The sequence below is a fragment of the Acanthochromis polyacanthus genome, chromosome 9 (genome assembly GCF_021347895.1).
Source record: "Acanthochromis polyacanthus isolate Apoly-LR-REF ecotype Palm Island chromosome 9, KAUST_Apoly_ChrSc, whole genome shotgun sequence".
Taxonomy (NCBI): domain Eukaryota; kingdom Metazoa; phylum Chordata; class Actinopteri; family Pomacentridae; genus Acanthochromis; species Acanthochromis polyacanthus.
Window position 1 is genome coordinate 30,284,874 of NC_067121.1, and position 15,657 is coordinate 30,300,530.

At 41.1% G+C, this 15,657-nt stretch overlaps 2 protein-coding genes across 2 annotated transcripts in view; one reads left to right on the forward strand and one right to left on the reverse strand.

Moving 5' to 3' along the window:
- Window positions 1-6,517, reverse strand: part of hs2st1a (heparan sulfate 2-O-sulfotransferase 1a) — a 35,011-nt gene extending 28,494 nt beyond the window's left edge. Inside the window, exons 1-2 of the mRNA XM_051953225.1 lie at window positions 6,232-6,517; window positions 5,904-6,078 (exon numbers count right to left, since the gene is read on the reverse strand). Of these exons, the coding sequence (XP_051809185.1) occupies window positions 5,904-6,027 (124 nt within the window). The 5' untranslated portion in view covers window positions 6,028-6,078; window positions 6,232-6,517. The remainder of the gene's footprint in view (window positions 1-5,903; window positions 6,079-6,231) is intronic.
- A 260-nt stretch (window positions 6,518-6,777) lies between these two features.
- Window positions 6,778-14,892, forward strand: selenof (selenoprotein F). The gene is made up of 5 exons (XM_022205410.2): window positions 6,778-6,912; window positions 8,918-9,085; window positions 12,973-13,036; window positions 13,496-13,545; window positions 13,712-14,892. The coding sequence occupies exons 1-5, from the start codon at window positions 6,865-6,867 to the stop codon at window positions 13,841-13,843; spliced, it is 462 nt and encodes a 153-aa protein (XP_022061102.1). The 5' UTR covers window positions 6,778-6,864; the 3' UTR covers window positions 13,844-14,892.
- Window positions 14,893-15,657: the final 765 nt, after the last annotated feature.

Genomic DNA, 15,657 nt, shown 5'->3' on the forward strand with positions numbered 1-15,657 from the left:
GGTTCTGTTTCAGCACTGGGAGACTATATGTGTGAGTTTGGAGTGTAAAGTATAGCACTTTACGGCAGCAGTAAACCATGTCACAGGCCAATATAGCCATCTAACCCTGCAGGACCCCTGATTGTTCCAACATGTGAAACCTCAGCCGGAGGTTCCATATTCAGTTTAAGGCCCGGTCACACCGCCCGAACTTTGCTGGAGCGTTCCTTGAACGGTAGGGAGGGGGGCCGAATTTCAACAACGCTCGTCACCGTGCACAAAATGGGAAAAAAATCGAAAACACGGGCGTTGGCTTAGCAGTGCACCGCTGAAGCCGGCGTTGCTTTAGCGTTGGTTTAGCGGTAGCGAGCGTTGGTTTAGCGGTGACGCGAGCGTTGGTATAGCGGCGTTCTGCACATGCGGGCGTTGGCTCGGCGGGGGTATAAAGTTGGTTTTGCGACATACCGCTTGTGACTACGGAGCTGAACGGATCATTTTGATACAAGTTCTGATAGATTTTTGATAGAAGTGCTGGAAGGCTCGTGGATCCTCATTCCTCAGCTCCACCATCAGCTTGTCATACAGTCCATGTTCAGGCCTTCTCAGTATCCACTGTCTGACCCACACAACTCTGTCTCTCCTTCTTCTCTCTCTTCTCCTTCTGTCAACAGCTTGTTGCAATCTGAGGAGGTTCTGATTCTGCTGCTGGACTAGTGCACCAATCATAGCAAGTCTCTCAGCATCCATGGTGATACAGTTTTACTGTAACTTTGAGCAAATTCGATATAGATGAGGTCTGAACTCAACGGCAGCTCGATTCCAAATGAGCTCCTGGTTGAGTTGTTCGAGACAAATATGATGCACACACCTAATATTTTGTATTTTATTTCTGTATTTACTATTGTACTTTTTTGTATTTTGTATTGTATTTATAGTGTATTAAAATGGTTATGAGTTGTTCAAGACAAATATGATACACACACCTCATATTTTGTATTTTATTACTGTATTTACTAATCTACTTTTTTGTATTCTGTATTGTATTTAAATTTTGATAGTAACTGATATTTACTTTCAATTTAATCAGTTTAAATTTCATCTGCTTTTAATTGCACAACTTTATTTCTGTGTGAGGCTCTGATGAGAATTCTCCAGAACAGCATGGAGACGAGGGAGGGGGTTAAACGCTGATTGCCATTCATAACAGAGTTGCTGGAGTGCTGGTTAAAAAAAAAAAAACAAACAAAAAAAAAAAACTTTAAGATCCCAATGCACCGAGGCATGAACCGTGGCATCCAGGGGTGAAAGTAGTTTTAAATTCTTGCCAGAACGATTAGTAATAGTTCCGGACCGTTCCGGCTTACTTTCACCCCATTCCGTCGATGCTAACCATTGTAAATCCTCTTGAATGTTTTTCAGCCACTCACAAGAACGTGTGGAATTTCACGTGTAATTTATTGCTCGTCCCAGTGCAATAAATCAAGCGCACCTATTTGCTATTGGCTGCTACTGGCCATAACAATCGCTGTGTTACGGAAGTAGACACGCATGCGCACTCACGTACTGCTGAGTGAACTCCGGTCGATATCTATAGATAGCAGGCAGGCCGGGCGGCGTACCGGCGTACCCATAGATACCGGTGGAAGAGCGGCGTACCGCCAGCAGATCTTTTCCCGGAACTGCTTTCCGCCACCAGATCTTTTGCCGGTACGCAGTTCCGGACCGTTCCGGCTTACTTTCACCCCTGGTGGCATCTCCCTCAGACAGCGGAATAAACCATGGCATCTCGCCCAAACAGCGGTAAAAGTACCGGTATTAACTGTGGCATGTTCCCTAAACAGTGGCATTAACCGTGGCATCTCTGCTGGCATCTCCATAGGCCACTGGAAATGCCACTGCGGCAGTGGCATCTCGCCCAAACAGTGGAATTAACCGTGGCACCGCAGCGGTGCCACAAAAAGTGTCACTGCTCACTGCCAGTGCCACAAATCGGACCTGCTGTCTCTCCCGTTACGAGCGGTGATGAATTTTTTTCACCGCTCCAGGAACGCTCCAGCAAAGTTCGGGCGGTGTGACCGGGCCTTTACGTGACTGTTAGCTGTTTTATTCGCATTCTGCCCTGGAAATGCTCCAATGTAGACTCATCTTTGAATCATCTGTCAAAGTCTGTCTGTTCATCAATTAGCCTTTAGCTCCAGGGCCAGCAGTATTAACCCTCCTGTTGTCCTCATTTGTAGGTACCAAAAAATATTGTTTCTTTGTCTGAAAAAAATCCAAAAAAAAAAATCTCCAAAAGGATTCCCCAAATTTCTGAAAATTTGCAAAACCTTCAGTAAGAAAATTCCAAAAATTCTTTAAGTTTCCCTTAAAAGTTTTATTTTAAAAAAAATCCCCCAAATTTCGCAAGAAAATTCTTGTAAATATTTTTTAAAAATGAGTAAAAACCTTCCAAAAAAACCGAAAATATCTAAAATGATTACATATAAATCAGTAAAACTTCTAATACTTTCTTTAAGAATATTCACAAAAAAATCAACCAAAATCCAGCGAATTTCACTGGATTTTGGTTGATTTTTTTGTGAATGTTCTTAAAGAAACATTTTTAACATTTCTTTTTTTTCCCACCAAAAAATGTTCAAAAATTTCCCAAAAATGTTGAAAATGTGGACATCAGAAGTTTCACTTTGAAAATATATTTTTTTTACATTTTCAAACTTTAAAACGGGTCAATTCTGACCTGCAGGAGGACACGAGGGTTAAACTTATTTTGAGTTTTCTTGTAAAATACAACTCAAAACAAGATAATTTCAAGACTGTTTGACTTAAGATACTTAAGATGTGTTGTCTCAAAACAAGCCTCTATCTTGCTGAAATGTCACTTGTTAAGTGAATTTATCTTGAATCGAGCGGGATGAGACATTTTGACTAAAAATAAGACAAACAGACATGGTAACATTTTGAGTTTTTGCAGTGTTCTGTATTCAGGTTACGTGTCCGTTAGCCATTTTATTCGCAGTCCGCCCTGGAAACGCTCCAATGTAGACTCATCTTTGAATCATCTGCCAAAGTCTGTCTATTAATCAATTAGCCTTTAGCTCCAGGGCCAGGAGTATTAAACAGATAATGATTATTCCTATTGCAAATTAAATTCCTCTCGGTCGACATAATGTCGGAAAACAGTAGGAAGAAATGCTCGTGACATGACATGTTTAGATTCTTTGGTCAATCTGGCAAACACACATGGGAAGACCTTGAACAAGTTGTAGCAAAACAAGTCATTCCATCCATAAAGGGAGTGTGACACCCAGCATCAGAGGCCCTAACTGATGTAACTGGTAGCTGATAGAAAATTTATTTTAGAATCAATAAATAACTAACGTGCAAATCAATGAAAAATAGATTACCGTAGTCAATTGGAAATAGCAAACTACCACTATTGATTGATCTGATGAGTATCTTATAAGAGATTGCCGTCAAAATTAGGGGTCGAATCCGATCAGGTCCGATATTTAACCATTTTTCCACTTATCGATACTGTTACTTTTTTCTGAAACTGATTCCCAGTTAAAGAAATGAATTAAAACCCCTTTGTGGCTCTGATGCAGCTGCCTCTCTCTATCTGTAGTCACTCTGTGGTCTCAAGCAAAGTCTCGCCCACAGCGCTGTCGGATTGGCTACACGTCACGAGTAATAGCTAATCAATACTAATGGATGAATGCTGAAAAGCTCTCTTTTAATTAAACACAAGTAAAACTTCAGAAAAACTAAGAAACAGGGGCGTTTCAGTGACGTTACGTGCTGGATGTGTGGTATTCAGACTTATGAAAGCAGGATTTCCTTTGTTTTTATGCAAATATCAGCTATTAATGATTAGTAATAATCAATAATTGGCCCTGACTAGACTATATTGGTCGATGCCTAATCAACACAGTTCCTGGAATTCGAGGTCATCAAATGCCAAAAAACCCAATGATGGTCAGTTCATGTTTAAGTAACATTCAGAAAATCTTTCACATTCTGACATTAGAAAAGCTGGAAAATGCACTTATGCAACTGACCTGATCATGAAATACAATTGCTAATTAATGATCTATTGATTGCCTTATCGTTGCAGCTTTAAACTGAATACTGTCAAGTTGGTAAAAACAATCAATTTAATGACATCTTGTAGGGGTGAACAATTAATTAAAACATTATTAGAACCGTATTATGGGCAAGTGCAATATCCAAATGACAGGAGCCGCATTTTATTTTATTTTTGTTTATGGAAATGTTAAGTGCATCCTCTGTAAATATATTATTACGATTAAAGCTACACAGATAACTCAGCCTTGAAATCAAATTGTCCAGATGTAAAGGAAAATGCTTGTTTCAGACACACACAGTAAAAAACACAAGCACAACTTTCAATTCCCACTAAGATTGCTAATCAAAGCACAATCACAATACCTAATAATAATAATAATACTTTCTATTTGTGTATTATTCAGCCCTAATGCCCCCACCAGCTCTCAGACATTACCCAGGGCTTGTTGGTTACATAGGGCTAAACAACTGACTGAAAAAGACAACATGTTAATCAATAATGACACCAATTGTTAGCCCCAGCGCCGACACTGCCATGACAACACAGATTTGGTTCACCGATGCAGGTGTTCTCACTTATTTTGGATAATTAGGCTTCTTCTCATATCTATGCAGATCACATTTCATTAACAGCTCGAGACTTTCCCAGCAAAGACTCCACCCAGCTTCACCCTAATCTATCAGAATGACACCTGTATGGAAGTGCAGGAGCTTCACACTTCCATGGGCCTTAGCAAGAAAAGAATTACTATTAATATTAATGACTTCTCTGTCCCACTGAGCCTACCTGTGACTCACATGACCGCACCATGAAATCCACTCCTGCCATCATCTGTGTTATTAATTACATCTCATGCTGCCTGTGTGCCGCCTCCTCTCCAGCGCCAGACTCCTATTCTCATCAAAAGAAGACAAGATGTAGTGTGAGCCCCTGAGGTACGCTGGCTCCCAGTGTCTGCACCACTCGGCTGCTCCTCAAAAAAAAATTTAAAAAATCCCCACAGTGGAGGCACCAGAGAGATAATCCCGCACTGTCCCAGATCTTTATTGGGACTGAGCCCCTGATGGGAGCGAGCAATGAGATTTGAACGCAGCGCTTCAATCAGAGGGGAGAGTTTGGTTTGGAGAAGGGGCAGGAGGGGATTTGCAGGAGGGTGGTGGCCCGCATGAATGCAGAATATTACTAAAAAGCAAGAAAGGCCATAACACGTCCCTCAATGACCACCACCCTGACCCTGAACCCTATCAAATTAGTCACTACTTTCTCCCCATATGCAGTCGATTCATCAATTACTCGACTGACAGATTAATTAATCGACAACTGTTTTGACGGTCAGTTTGTTATTGGAGTGATTTTTCAAGCAGAATAATTCTCCAGATGCAGCTTTTCTGTGTGTCATCTTAGACTTTAGGACGATGATGGTCAGTTTGCAACACTTTGTGACATCGAGTAACACAAATGATGACTCACTAAGCAGAAAAAAAAACTGTCAGACTAATAAATAATAATGAAAATAACTGTGAGTTGCAGCACTGATGCATTATAATCAGTGTCTGTCACTGTCAGGACAAAACACACCTCCTCAGTCTCACACCGCAGTGCACAAATCCGGATGAGAGGTGGATTTGTGTGTATATTTGTCATGCAAAGTTCAGATGCTGAACATCTCATCCCTGTGTGCCATTGCCTGAGCCACATGATGAAGCGCTGCTCTATCTGACCCAAATGCACAACAATAGGGAAGCCCAGGATCCACACTGAAGCCCGGTGAGAGAGACCTCACACACAGCCCGAGGATGTTCCTGGAGAGTCGGGGTCGGAGGAGGCTGCAACTTACCGAGCTTTCCCCGGGACTCTTCCAGCTTCTGGATCTGGTTCTCCAGGAAGAACATGGCCACTGCGAACGCCAGCAGCGCCAGCAGCTGCAACTTGGGCGGCATCATGACTCTGAGCAGCCCCATCAAATCATCCAGAGTAGGGGTATGGTCAGTCCATGCTCAGAGGAGGAGACACTGGAATCACACACAGAAGGAGCGACGACGGTGGTTACAAAGCGGCTGAGAGTGTGAGTGTCTGTGTGTGTGTGCGTGGCCCTCTCTCCCTCCTTCCCTCCCTCTCACAGTGTGTGTGTGTGTGTGTGGATATATCTCAGACCCTCCGGTTACCTCAAATGCGATGTGTTCATGCTCGGCTTTCATCAAGTCGATTCCCCGGCAGAGGAGCGTCGCAAAAGTCGCAGAGATGCGTCCAGATTTGTGGCTCCGGGCAGAAGGGAGCGGGGCTACCAGCCGCTGTCGCCTGCGTCCCCCATGTAGCGGTTGTCCTGTCCCATCCAGTGTGTTCACCGCCGCACCACGGACACACTATTACTACCAGTCAGGCCATTGGGTGTAATAACAGTCCAACACACGGCAGAGGGTTTCTATTCGTCCCCTTCCGCTGTCTGTTCAATCCGGATTGGACCGTTTTCACAAACAGACGCGGATTGAAACGGCAGGTGGCGCACTTCATTCTATAACCATGGTAACAGCAGCGGCGAGGAAGAAAGTACGCGGCGACCTTAGTGTATGCCAGAATGCAAGAAATAGAGTAAAAAAATGAAACGCCCTCTTTATGACTTTACATACTTTTAAAAATACTCACACAGTCTATATAAGCGGTGTTGTATTGTATTCTTCAAAAATATCAACGAAACATACCGCCATTCGTAAAGCTTAACAATCAGGCGCAGCTGGGGCCTCCCTACCGTAAGACACAGGGGTCCTGGGAGTCGTTTCGCTAACAAAGCAGGCTGCAAAATGTCGGGAGAGGTGTATCTCCTGTGGCTTCTTTCGCTACTACAGACGGTAAGTTTATTAGCAGGAACAATCGCCAATTTTAGCAGCTGTCAGACGAGCTTATAGTTACCCCCAAAGAGCTGGGCAGGCTGTCAGCGTTCAGTTACGTTCAGTTTGTTGAGCCGCATCCTGCTGAGCCCGGAGCTTCAAAAATGACGTGGCTAATAGAGGAAGTGAAGCAGTGTCTGTTTCTCTGCTAACTGTTTTTTTCTGCCTTTACACTGACTGTTTTGTCTGTCCGTGTGGGTTTATAAGTGATATAAGAGAGAGGCGACGGCAAACTAAGACTTCCTGTGTCCTGACTTTACTTAACCCGTCAAATGCTGTGCTCTTTTAAGTAAAAACAGAGTCAATCTCCTGTAAGTTCTCCAGCTAAAGCTAGAGTGGAATAACACTGATATGGTGTCAAAATGGTGTCCATTCGACTGAATAGCAAGCAATTTTTTTTTCCTTTAGTACCTTATCATATTTAGAGGTGAAGTGTTTTACAGGCAGAGGTAAAATACTCAACACAACAGAATAAAATGAATTGATTTAAATAAATCAATGACAGTAAAGACAAGTTGGATCAGATATAAACACATTTTAGAGAAAAAATGAAACTAATTGACCATGAGAGCAGAAAAATACTGGAGATGAACAAGCTACAGATATATAGATAGATGCTTTGTTAATCCCAAGTGAAATTCAAGTGTTCAGTAGCTACCATAAGATTCAGAGTCCTATATATTATTTTGATTGTATAATACAACTAAATTCCTAAACATTAAAGGTTAGTAGGATAGCGTTACTTTTAAACTGACAACTCGGTAAGAAAGGATGATTTTACCTTGCCGACATGTTTCGATGTTGTTGGTTCAAAAGTAACACTATCCTATAATAATAAATGACAACATGAACATAATCCAACTATTAAAGGTTCGTATATTCTTACTTATAGTATAGTTAGTATATTCTCTGAAAAACTTGATGTACAATATTATAAAAAACTTCTTATTTTAAAATCTTTAGAAATATTAAATGTATTAAAGGTCAATAGACAGTATTTACACGTTCCGAGGCACTGTGAAACACAAGTTTCCGAGGGTTGCTATGTGTTCCGATGACCGAATGAGGATCTAGTTGCAGCTTTGATGTGGCTGCTTAAATTTAGATCTAAATAGGACACTGAATATTAGAGGACAGCTTCCTGAGTCCCAAACGTGAAAACATGTTCAGTCTCTCCTATCATTGTTAGGCTGCATGTTAAGGGAAAAGCTTCCCAATCATTTTTCAAAGCTGCCACACGCTTCAGTAAGGAGGTTCAACGCACATCAGCTTGAAATATCTCAATAATTGCCAACATGTTCACCCACATTCCCAAAGACTTTCTCTGGAAATACTGAGTAATGCTAAATCAACGAAAGTCAAATGAGTTTAGTGCTTTGTTCTTGGTTAGTTTAGTTGACATCAAATGAATTCTGACATATTTGTGTAGAGTTATATATCTTACCATAGTATAAAATTAGATTGTATGACACACTTCACAGTAGGGCTGAACAATCAATCCATGTATAAATGATATCTCAAAATGCAGTTAGCAAATAGCAAAGACTGCAGTTTAGGATATATGTCATGCATTGTGTCCTACCCAGGGTTTAAACTGTTGTATAAGTTGCTTTATACATCCATGGTGTCCTCTTTGTGTGACAGTCACAGCTTTAATGTTGTCTCGTGTGGTAAAGACACTTCTGTTCCACTGTGAATATTGAAGTAAAGGAGGAATTTAGAAAACTGTATTCCAAAAAAAAATTCCAAATTTTTTCAGAAAAATTTCAGCAGAATATTTTCCACCAATCGGTCAACTCTGCTTCTCAGTCTTCCAACATCTTCAGTTCCGAATTTCAACTTTTTCCATTAGTAGCTGCTTTTTTACTCTCACTGTCCTGCCATTGTGAAGTAAACGCTTCATGAAAACTTTGCCTTTTCTTTGTTCTTCTCTTGATCTTTTTCGTCTCCTTCTTCCTCCCTCCAGCTGTCGGCGTACGGTGCCGACCTGTCGTCTGAGGCCTGCAGGGAGCTGGGCTTCTCCAGCAACCTGCTGTGCAGCTCCTGTGACCTGCTTGGGGAGTTCAGCCTCAACAAGCTCCAACCCAACTGCCGGCAGTGCTGCCAGCAGGAGGCCCAGATGGAAGCACGCAAGGTAAAGGGTTTAAACTGAAAGTCTAGAGTAAATCACAGCTTGGAGCATATTAAAAAGGCTTAGGAAGGAGATTCAGTGAGAATAGCATGGTCAGAAACAAGGTTAACTCAAGTGCATGCAGTGAAAATGTCTTTCTGTGCTGTGACTGAGACTTGACAGATCTGATGATGCACAATAAATAGTTTATGGAGCTGAATGTATGCTGTCGTTAGTCCTTTACTGAGTTTTATGCAGGACAGCGGATAGTGGTAGCACTTAGAAGACCTCTCTGTCAGAATATGTCACTTTTATTGGCAGGGTCACAACCATCAGCATTTGGACTGCTAATAAAAACAGCCTCGTTTTAACCTCCCTGTTGACGCTGTTTGCAGCTGTGCATCAGGTCTGAGCTGCCACACATAAAGTCTGTCACTAGCTGTCCGCCTCAGTCTTTCTCTGTGATGTTCAGAGGCGAGGCTCCTTAACCCCAGCCCCGACTCTCCCCATGGGGTCAAGTTTATGCGGTGGCAGCCTCTCTGTAACCGGTGAGGAGGTGTTACTGTACGCTCAACGCTCCGGTGATTGCAGCGAAGTCAGAAGGAGTCACCGCTGTGTTGTGACGGATAAACACAGACTCAAGTGATGGCGGCAAAACAATGTCATTCTTCTTTGATTAAGCGAAGCCCCCAGAGCGTGTGTGACTGGTATCCTAGCAACAGCACCTTGGAAGAGTGTAGTGCACACCTCATTACACCCCTTGATGATAACTCTGTTTCAGGCAGACACTTAGAGCAAAGATTACACCTCTTCCTCTTCACAATTTGAGCAAAAATGTCACTTACAAGAGCAATTGCCTGTCTCCAGCTGCACTCTGAGGGTAGCAGCAGAAACGACGGTGTCACTGAGCACATTCTCCCCCCAGACAGGAACAATTATCTGCCTTAAAAATTCTTTTTAGTCTCTCAATTGACATCAGTGCCGTGTCATTAAACCCTCTGAGCAATGGGTTATTGCGCAGCCTCGTCGATTAGTGAGATTCGGCGAGCTCGGAGGGCATTTCGGTTACTCGTTTTCAGATCTCTGCAGGACACCCACACATAGCAGCACCTCAGCTCAACATTACGTCTCTGTAGAGAAGCAAACCCTCGTGAGAGTCGGTTAACGACAACACGCAAAGTGTCCATTTCAGCCTAATGTTATTCTATATTTATCTTCTTATTGGATGCCAGGAAAACACCAAAATCAAGTCATCCTGCTAACAAATACTGTGTTTCCTTCATTCCTTTGTGTCACTCATACACAGTGTTGCCCAAAAAGCTATTAAAAGCACACAAATGAGCCCTGCTGTTGCACTGGGTGACATGTTCCCTCATTACCTGTGTACTATTGTTTATATTGATTTGCTCTCATTTTGTTGCTCGCTGCAACACTTGCATAGCTGAGAACAGTTGCTCCATTTTGTGCTCCTGTTTGAGGGCTAAACACCACACAGCTGAGCAGTTTGCAAAATATACTGAGCCTTTTAGAAACGTTTTATTAGTGACATGTTTTATGAGAAGTTTGTTACGAGGAACCAGTGGACTTTAGGCTGTGTGCCACAAACTGCTCAGGGAAACTAGAAAATGTGTTTTGTGTGTGTGTGTGGGGGATTTGCTGAGAAATAATTAGAAAATTTCTACTTTTGTCATTTGATCTTGAGACACATAAGAAATGTTATGAGCGAGATAGGAGCAATGCTGAATAATTATGTGATAATTGTAAAGATTTAGGGTTAAATTGTGTAAAATATTCCCAATGCAAGGACAAGAATCACTTCAACTGACGTCTTTTGGCATTTAACCCTCATATTGTCCCAAAATTGACCCATTTTAAAGTTTGAAAATGTGCAGAAAAAGTATATTTTCACAGTGAAACTGTCCACATTTTCAACATTTTTGGGAAACCTTTGAAAATGTTTCAGTGGATAAAAAGAGAAATGTTAAAAATGTTTCTGAAGAACATTCACAAAAAAATCAACCAAAATTCAGCGAAATTTGCTGGATTTCTGTAGATTTTTATGTGAATGTTCTTAAAGAAAATATTATTAGGTTTACTGATATATATGTAATCACTTTAGATATTTTTAGGATTTTTTTTGGAAGATTTTTACTCATTTTTTGAAAATATTTACAAGAGTTTTTTTTGCCACATTAGGAGATTTTAAAAAAAAACTTTAAAGGGAAACTTTAAAGGAATTTTTAAGTTTTTTGCAAATTTTCAGAAGTTTGAAGAATTTTTTTTGCTGAATTTTTGGATTTTTTTCAGACAAGGAAACAATATTTTTTTGTGCCCATAAATGAGGACAACAGGAGGGTTAACCCCGTCCAACCTACCTATTTTGGCGCAAAAATGTGAATAAGAACAAACACAAATTGAAACGGCTGCAGCTTCCCAACCATTCTGGCTCTGAATGAATAAGAAACAGGATTTGTGATGTTTGGAGTGAGTATGTTTTGGCTCTGGTGCAAATTAGAAATAAATCAAATTTTCCAAAGTCGAGGACCTTCTGAATCCTGATAACAAATGTGTTGAGGTTTATTGATGTAGTAAAGTGAAAGAAGGGCAGGGATTGGACCATGGACGTGGGTCTCCTCTGGGAGTTTATGAGGTTAGTCATTGTTGTGCTCCTATATCACAGATCCTAGTTAAACCTAAAAGGGCAAGACTGGATTCTATTTTTCTACATGACTTATTTCTTGTTACCCTTTAAGATATACAAGTACTATCTCTTGCTAAACAAATAATGTTTACACCGATGCAGTAGCTTTAGCAGCAATAATAGTGATAATAAACCTTTACGTTAGTCAAGAAAACAATTATGACATGTGATGCAATGAAAACGAGTGGTGTCTACTGATTAAATACAGTCTTTCTGCCTTCCTGAAGAGGGAAAACCATACCTTCAGGACAGGTTGTTTCTTTGTGTAAAATTAGATTTTTTGATTGAAAATTCAATGAAGCTGCTCTATTTCTGAGACTCAGGGGAGGCGGGTCATTTTTGACCCTGAGGACAACATGAGGGTTAATTACTTTTTTATTTTATTTTTATTTTATTAGTTTATTTGAACAGGGACAGTGCACATTAATCAACATTTCTGTAAATGTACCAGTTTTAGCTATAAAGCTAATTTCCAACTGTAGTCCCTGGGCAGATGAAAATGCCAGCAACATTAAAAAATAAGAGTAAATAAAGAGTAAAAATTACATAGAGAACATGACTGGACATGGATCCAGTTTCTGATGTGTGCTTTAGGTTTTAAATGATTGATAGAGCGATTAACTAATTATCAATATTTGAAATGTTCAGATTCCACGTATGAGTCCAATTAAATTCGTCTGTCGTTTGTTTTCCGCTCTCAACACCGTCGTGGCTCGTCTCTGTTCTTCTGATCTTCCATGTGTGGTAAAATGAAAAACAGGAGAATGTAATTTCAGCTGTGCCAGGCTTGTTTACAGAAACACAGGAGGAGACGGGCAGAGGAGAGGATCCTGGCTTTGCATGTGTAATTTAATTTGCAGCGTGAACCAGCCGACCAGGCCATTTACCACTCTCCTCCCTGAAAACAGCAAGCGGGGCACAGTGTTGAAATACTGCCGTGACACTCCAATTTCCTCTAACTTATTGTGTATTGGTGCTGGAGGTTTGATTACAAGTGAGCCCTGCACAAACCGCCATCCATCAGCCCCACTCCATATGCACAGGCTCACAGTTTAATGACCCCCAAGGAGTCGCCCAGACACATTTATGAATCAGCCCGCCTGAATCAAATTACTGCTGCAGACCAGACATCCTGCCACCAGCAGAGCCCCTGTATGTGGGAAGAAAACCTCCTCGTGGACTACTTCACCTTGTTTCTCTCTGCCCACAGCTGTACGCCGGGGCCATCCTCGAGGTGTGTGGATGAAAATTGGGGAGGTTCCCTCAAGTCCAAGGTAAGTTTTACCGTTTTGATTTTACTTCTCATCTCGTTTTGAAGCAGCTTGTCTTAATCAGCGGCGATGCAGGTGAAGCATCATTTATTAGCAGTGGGTGGTCCAAGTCGCCTGCAGGATGGTTTCCGAAGAAGCTTTTGAAGTTTCTTTTTCCCCCTCCTGTGTGTCTCCCACTCCCGCTAACGTGGTTAATTCAGTGTCGAGTTACGTTGATGGAGTTGGTGCAGCTCGCCTCAGTGTGGGGGGTAAACGTCTGGAGCGCCGTCTGTGCCATATGGCTGTCGTTTGTTTACTTCAGCTGTAGCCATCCTGCGTTTTCAACTGTCTCCTCTGCTGTTCACGCCGCATTCTCGGGAGGCTTTGCAGTTGGCAGTAATTACAGAGCGCCGCACTGAAATATGACGCCTAATTGACTGATTCATCACCTGACATGCGCCTCTTTTTCTTTCTCTTCCACAGCTTTTGTCAGGAGCGACAAGCCGAAGATGTTCAAGGGTCTTCAGATCAAGGTAGCGCTGATGAATCGCGTTGCTTTTCATCGTTAAGCTTCATCTGAGGAGATAAATTAGATCAAATCGATGAAATGAGCCACAGATATTTCTCTGAATATTCAAGGCATTCCTAACAAACCTCCTCTTTTTCCGTCCTTCTCTTCAACCCCCTCCCACGCTGCAGTACGTTAGAGGCTCGGATCCTGTGCTCAAGCTTTTGGACGATAACGGGAACATCGCTGAAGAGCTCAGCATCCTCAAGTGGAACACTGACAGCGTGGAGGAGTTCCTGAGTGAGAAGTTAGACCGAATATAGACACCAAGAGTCCAATTTTTGTTCTATATATTTTTTTTTTAGTTTAAAAGGTCGGTTCGCTCAAACTAAAAAGAAAAAAATATTTGACCACTTCTTGTTTAGCCCAGCTGTGCAGACAGTTTCTCTGAACTTATGTTTGTGACGCATTCATAGTTATCTGCAACTTGTCTTTCCCTAAACTGTGAGCAGATTAATAACCTTAAATCTTGTCAGCTTTACAAACCGGTACTACTCAAGAAACCGTCCACGTGACAACAACAAGCACACTGTTCCCAGTAAGATCTAAATGTAATGCTTCACTATTTTGTAAAAATCCCGTCATGATTCAGTTCATTTGGCAGATATCACAAAACACATCTTTTAGAAACTCAAGAAAATAAAGCAAACTACGTGCACAGCTGGAGGAAAGTGAGCAAATATTTTTAGTTTTTGTAGTTTATGTGAACCGACAGTTTAATAATTTACCGATTTGAACACAACTTGGCCTGGATAGCTGGTTGCCAAGTCCCTGCTCGATGCGACTGTTTTTGTATCTGAAAATCATGAATTTCTTGTCAGGTTTTTACCAAAAAACAAAACAAAAACTCATGTGAGATTGTGAAAAAGCATAATCACGGAGCCCAGAGGGGCAGCACGCCCTAAATGGTTTTACAGGCTAATCATGGCAATCTGTGCGTTCGGTTTCAAAAACACTTCTGCACATCATGAAGCGTTTCATCGTCTACCTGTGGGAGTTTCCGTTTCCCCTCCTCTCTGTCTGTCTGATATTCTTGTATAATTATTTTTTTATAATGCTGAACATTGTGACTGATGGGATTTGCAGTAAGAGCGAATGGATCCTAGTTTGTCCTCGAACACAGACGTCTCTGCTGAGGAACACTTTAGTGAAGATCTCACAGTAAACCAGAGTTGGAATGTGAGGTCTGATGTAAAATGTGTGTTTTCCTGCATCTTCTGCTTTGGAGACAAACTGGATTTGTTTTGGAAGCATGTTTTTCAGCAAGTGAGATGACGGTTTAAATATGCAACAATAAACAAAGTCTCTCATAGTTTTTGTCTCAGTAGTGTGTCATTTTGTCTAGTGGAAGTAGCACCACAAACACATTTGTTCCTCTTGAAGTTAGAACTGTTTGTATAAGCACGTTTAAGTACTGTACTTATCTACTGTTGTGTACTGCACTTGAGCGTTCCAATTTGCTATTTTCCATCACCACATTTCAGATGAAAACATTCTGCTTCATTACTTTAACAGTTTTAGTTACTTTTAAGACAAAGTATTTGCACAGTGGGTAATATAAGAAGCTTTTAAAATACAACACATTACTAAAGATTAAATCAGTGGTTTCCAGCCTTTTCTGTAGTCAGGCCACATTTTAACAGCTTCACCAAATGGTAATGTTTTCCTGTAAACTCCTCATGTGATTTTATTTCAGTAAATTTTCAAATGATCTAATATTCTGCCAAAAAAATTTAAAAAATCAAAGGTTAAATATATAAAAGTGTATAATTCAAACCCACAGCAGCTACAACAGTAACATGATGCCGCCACATTTATTGCTTCACTATTAATAATCTAATGATGTCATATATAAAAATATATCAGTCGGAGTAAACGAGCGCTTTCACTTTTATATTTCAACAACATCTTGCTGCTAATGCTTATGTCCGTTTACTTCAGCAGGGGTTTTCATGCAGGACTTTTTCCTCATAAAATGTTTGCAGTGGTGCTTTTACTCGAGTAAAGAGGATAAATACTTCTTCACCCTCCAATGACGAGACAGGTTTTAAAAGCAAAGGTGTGACTTTGCTGACAT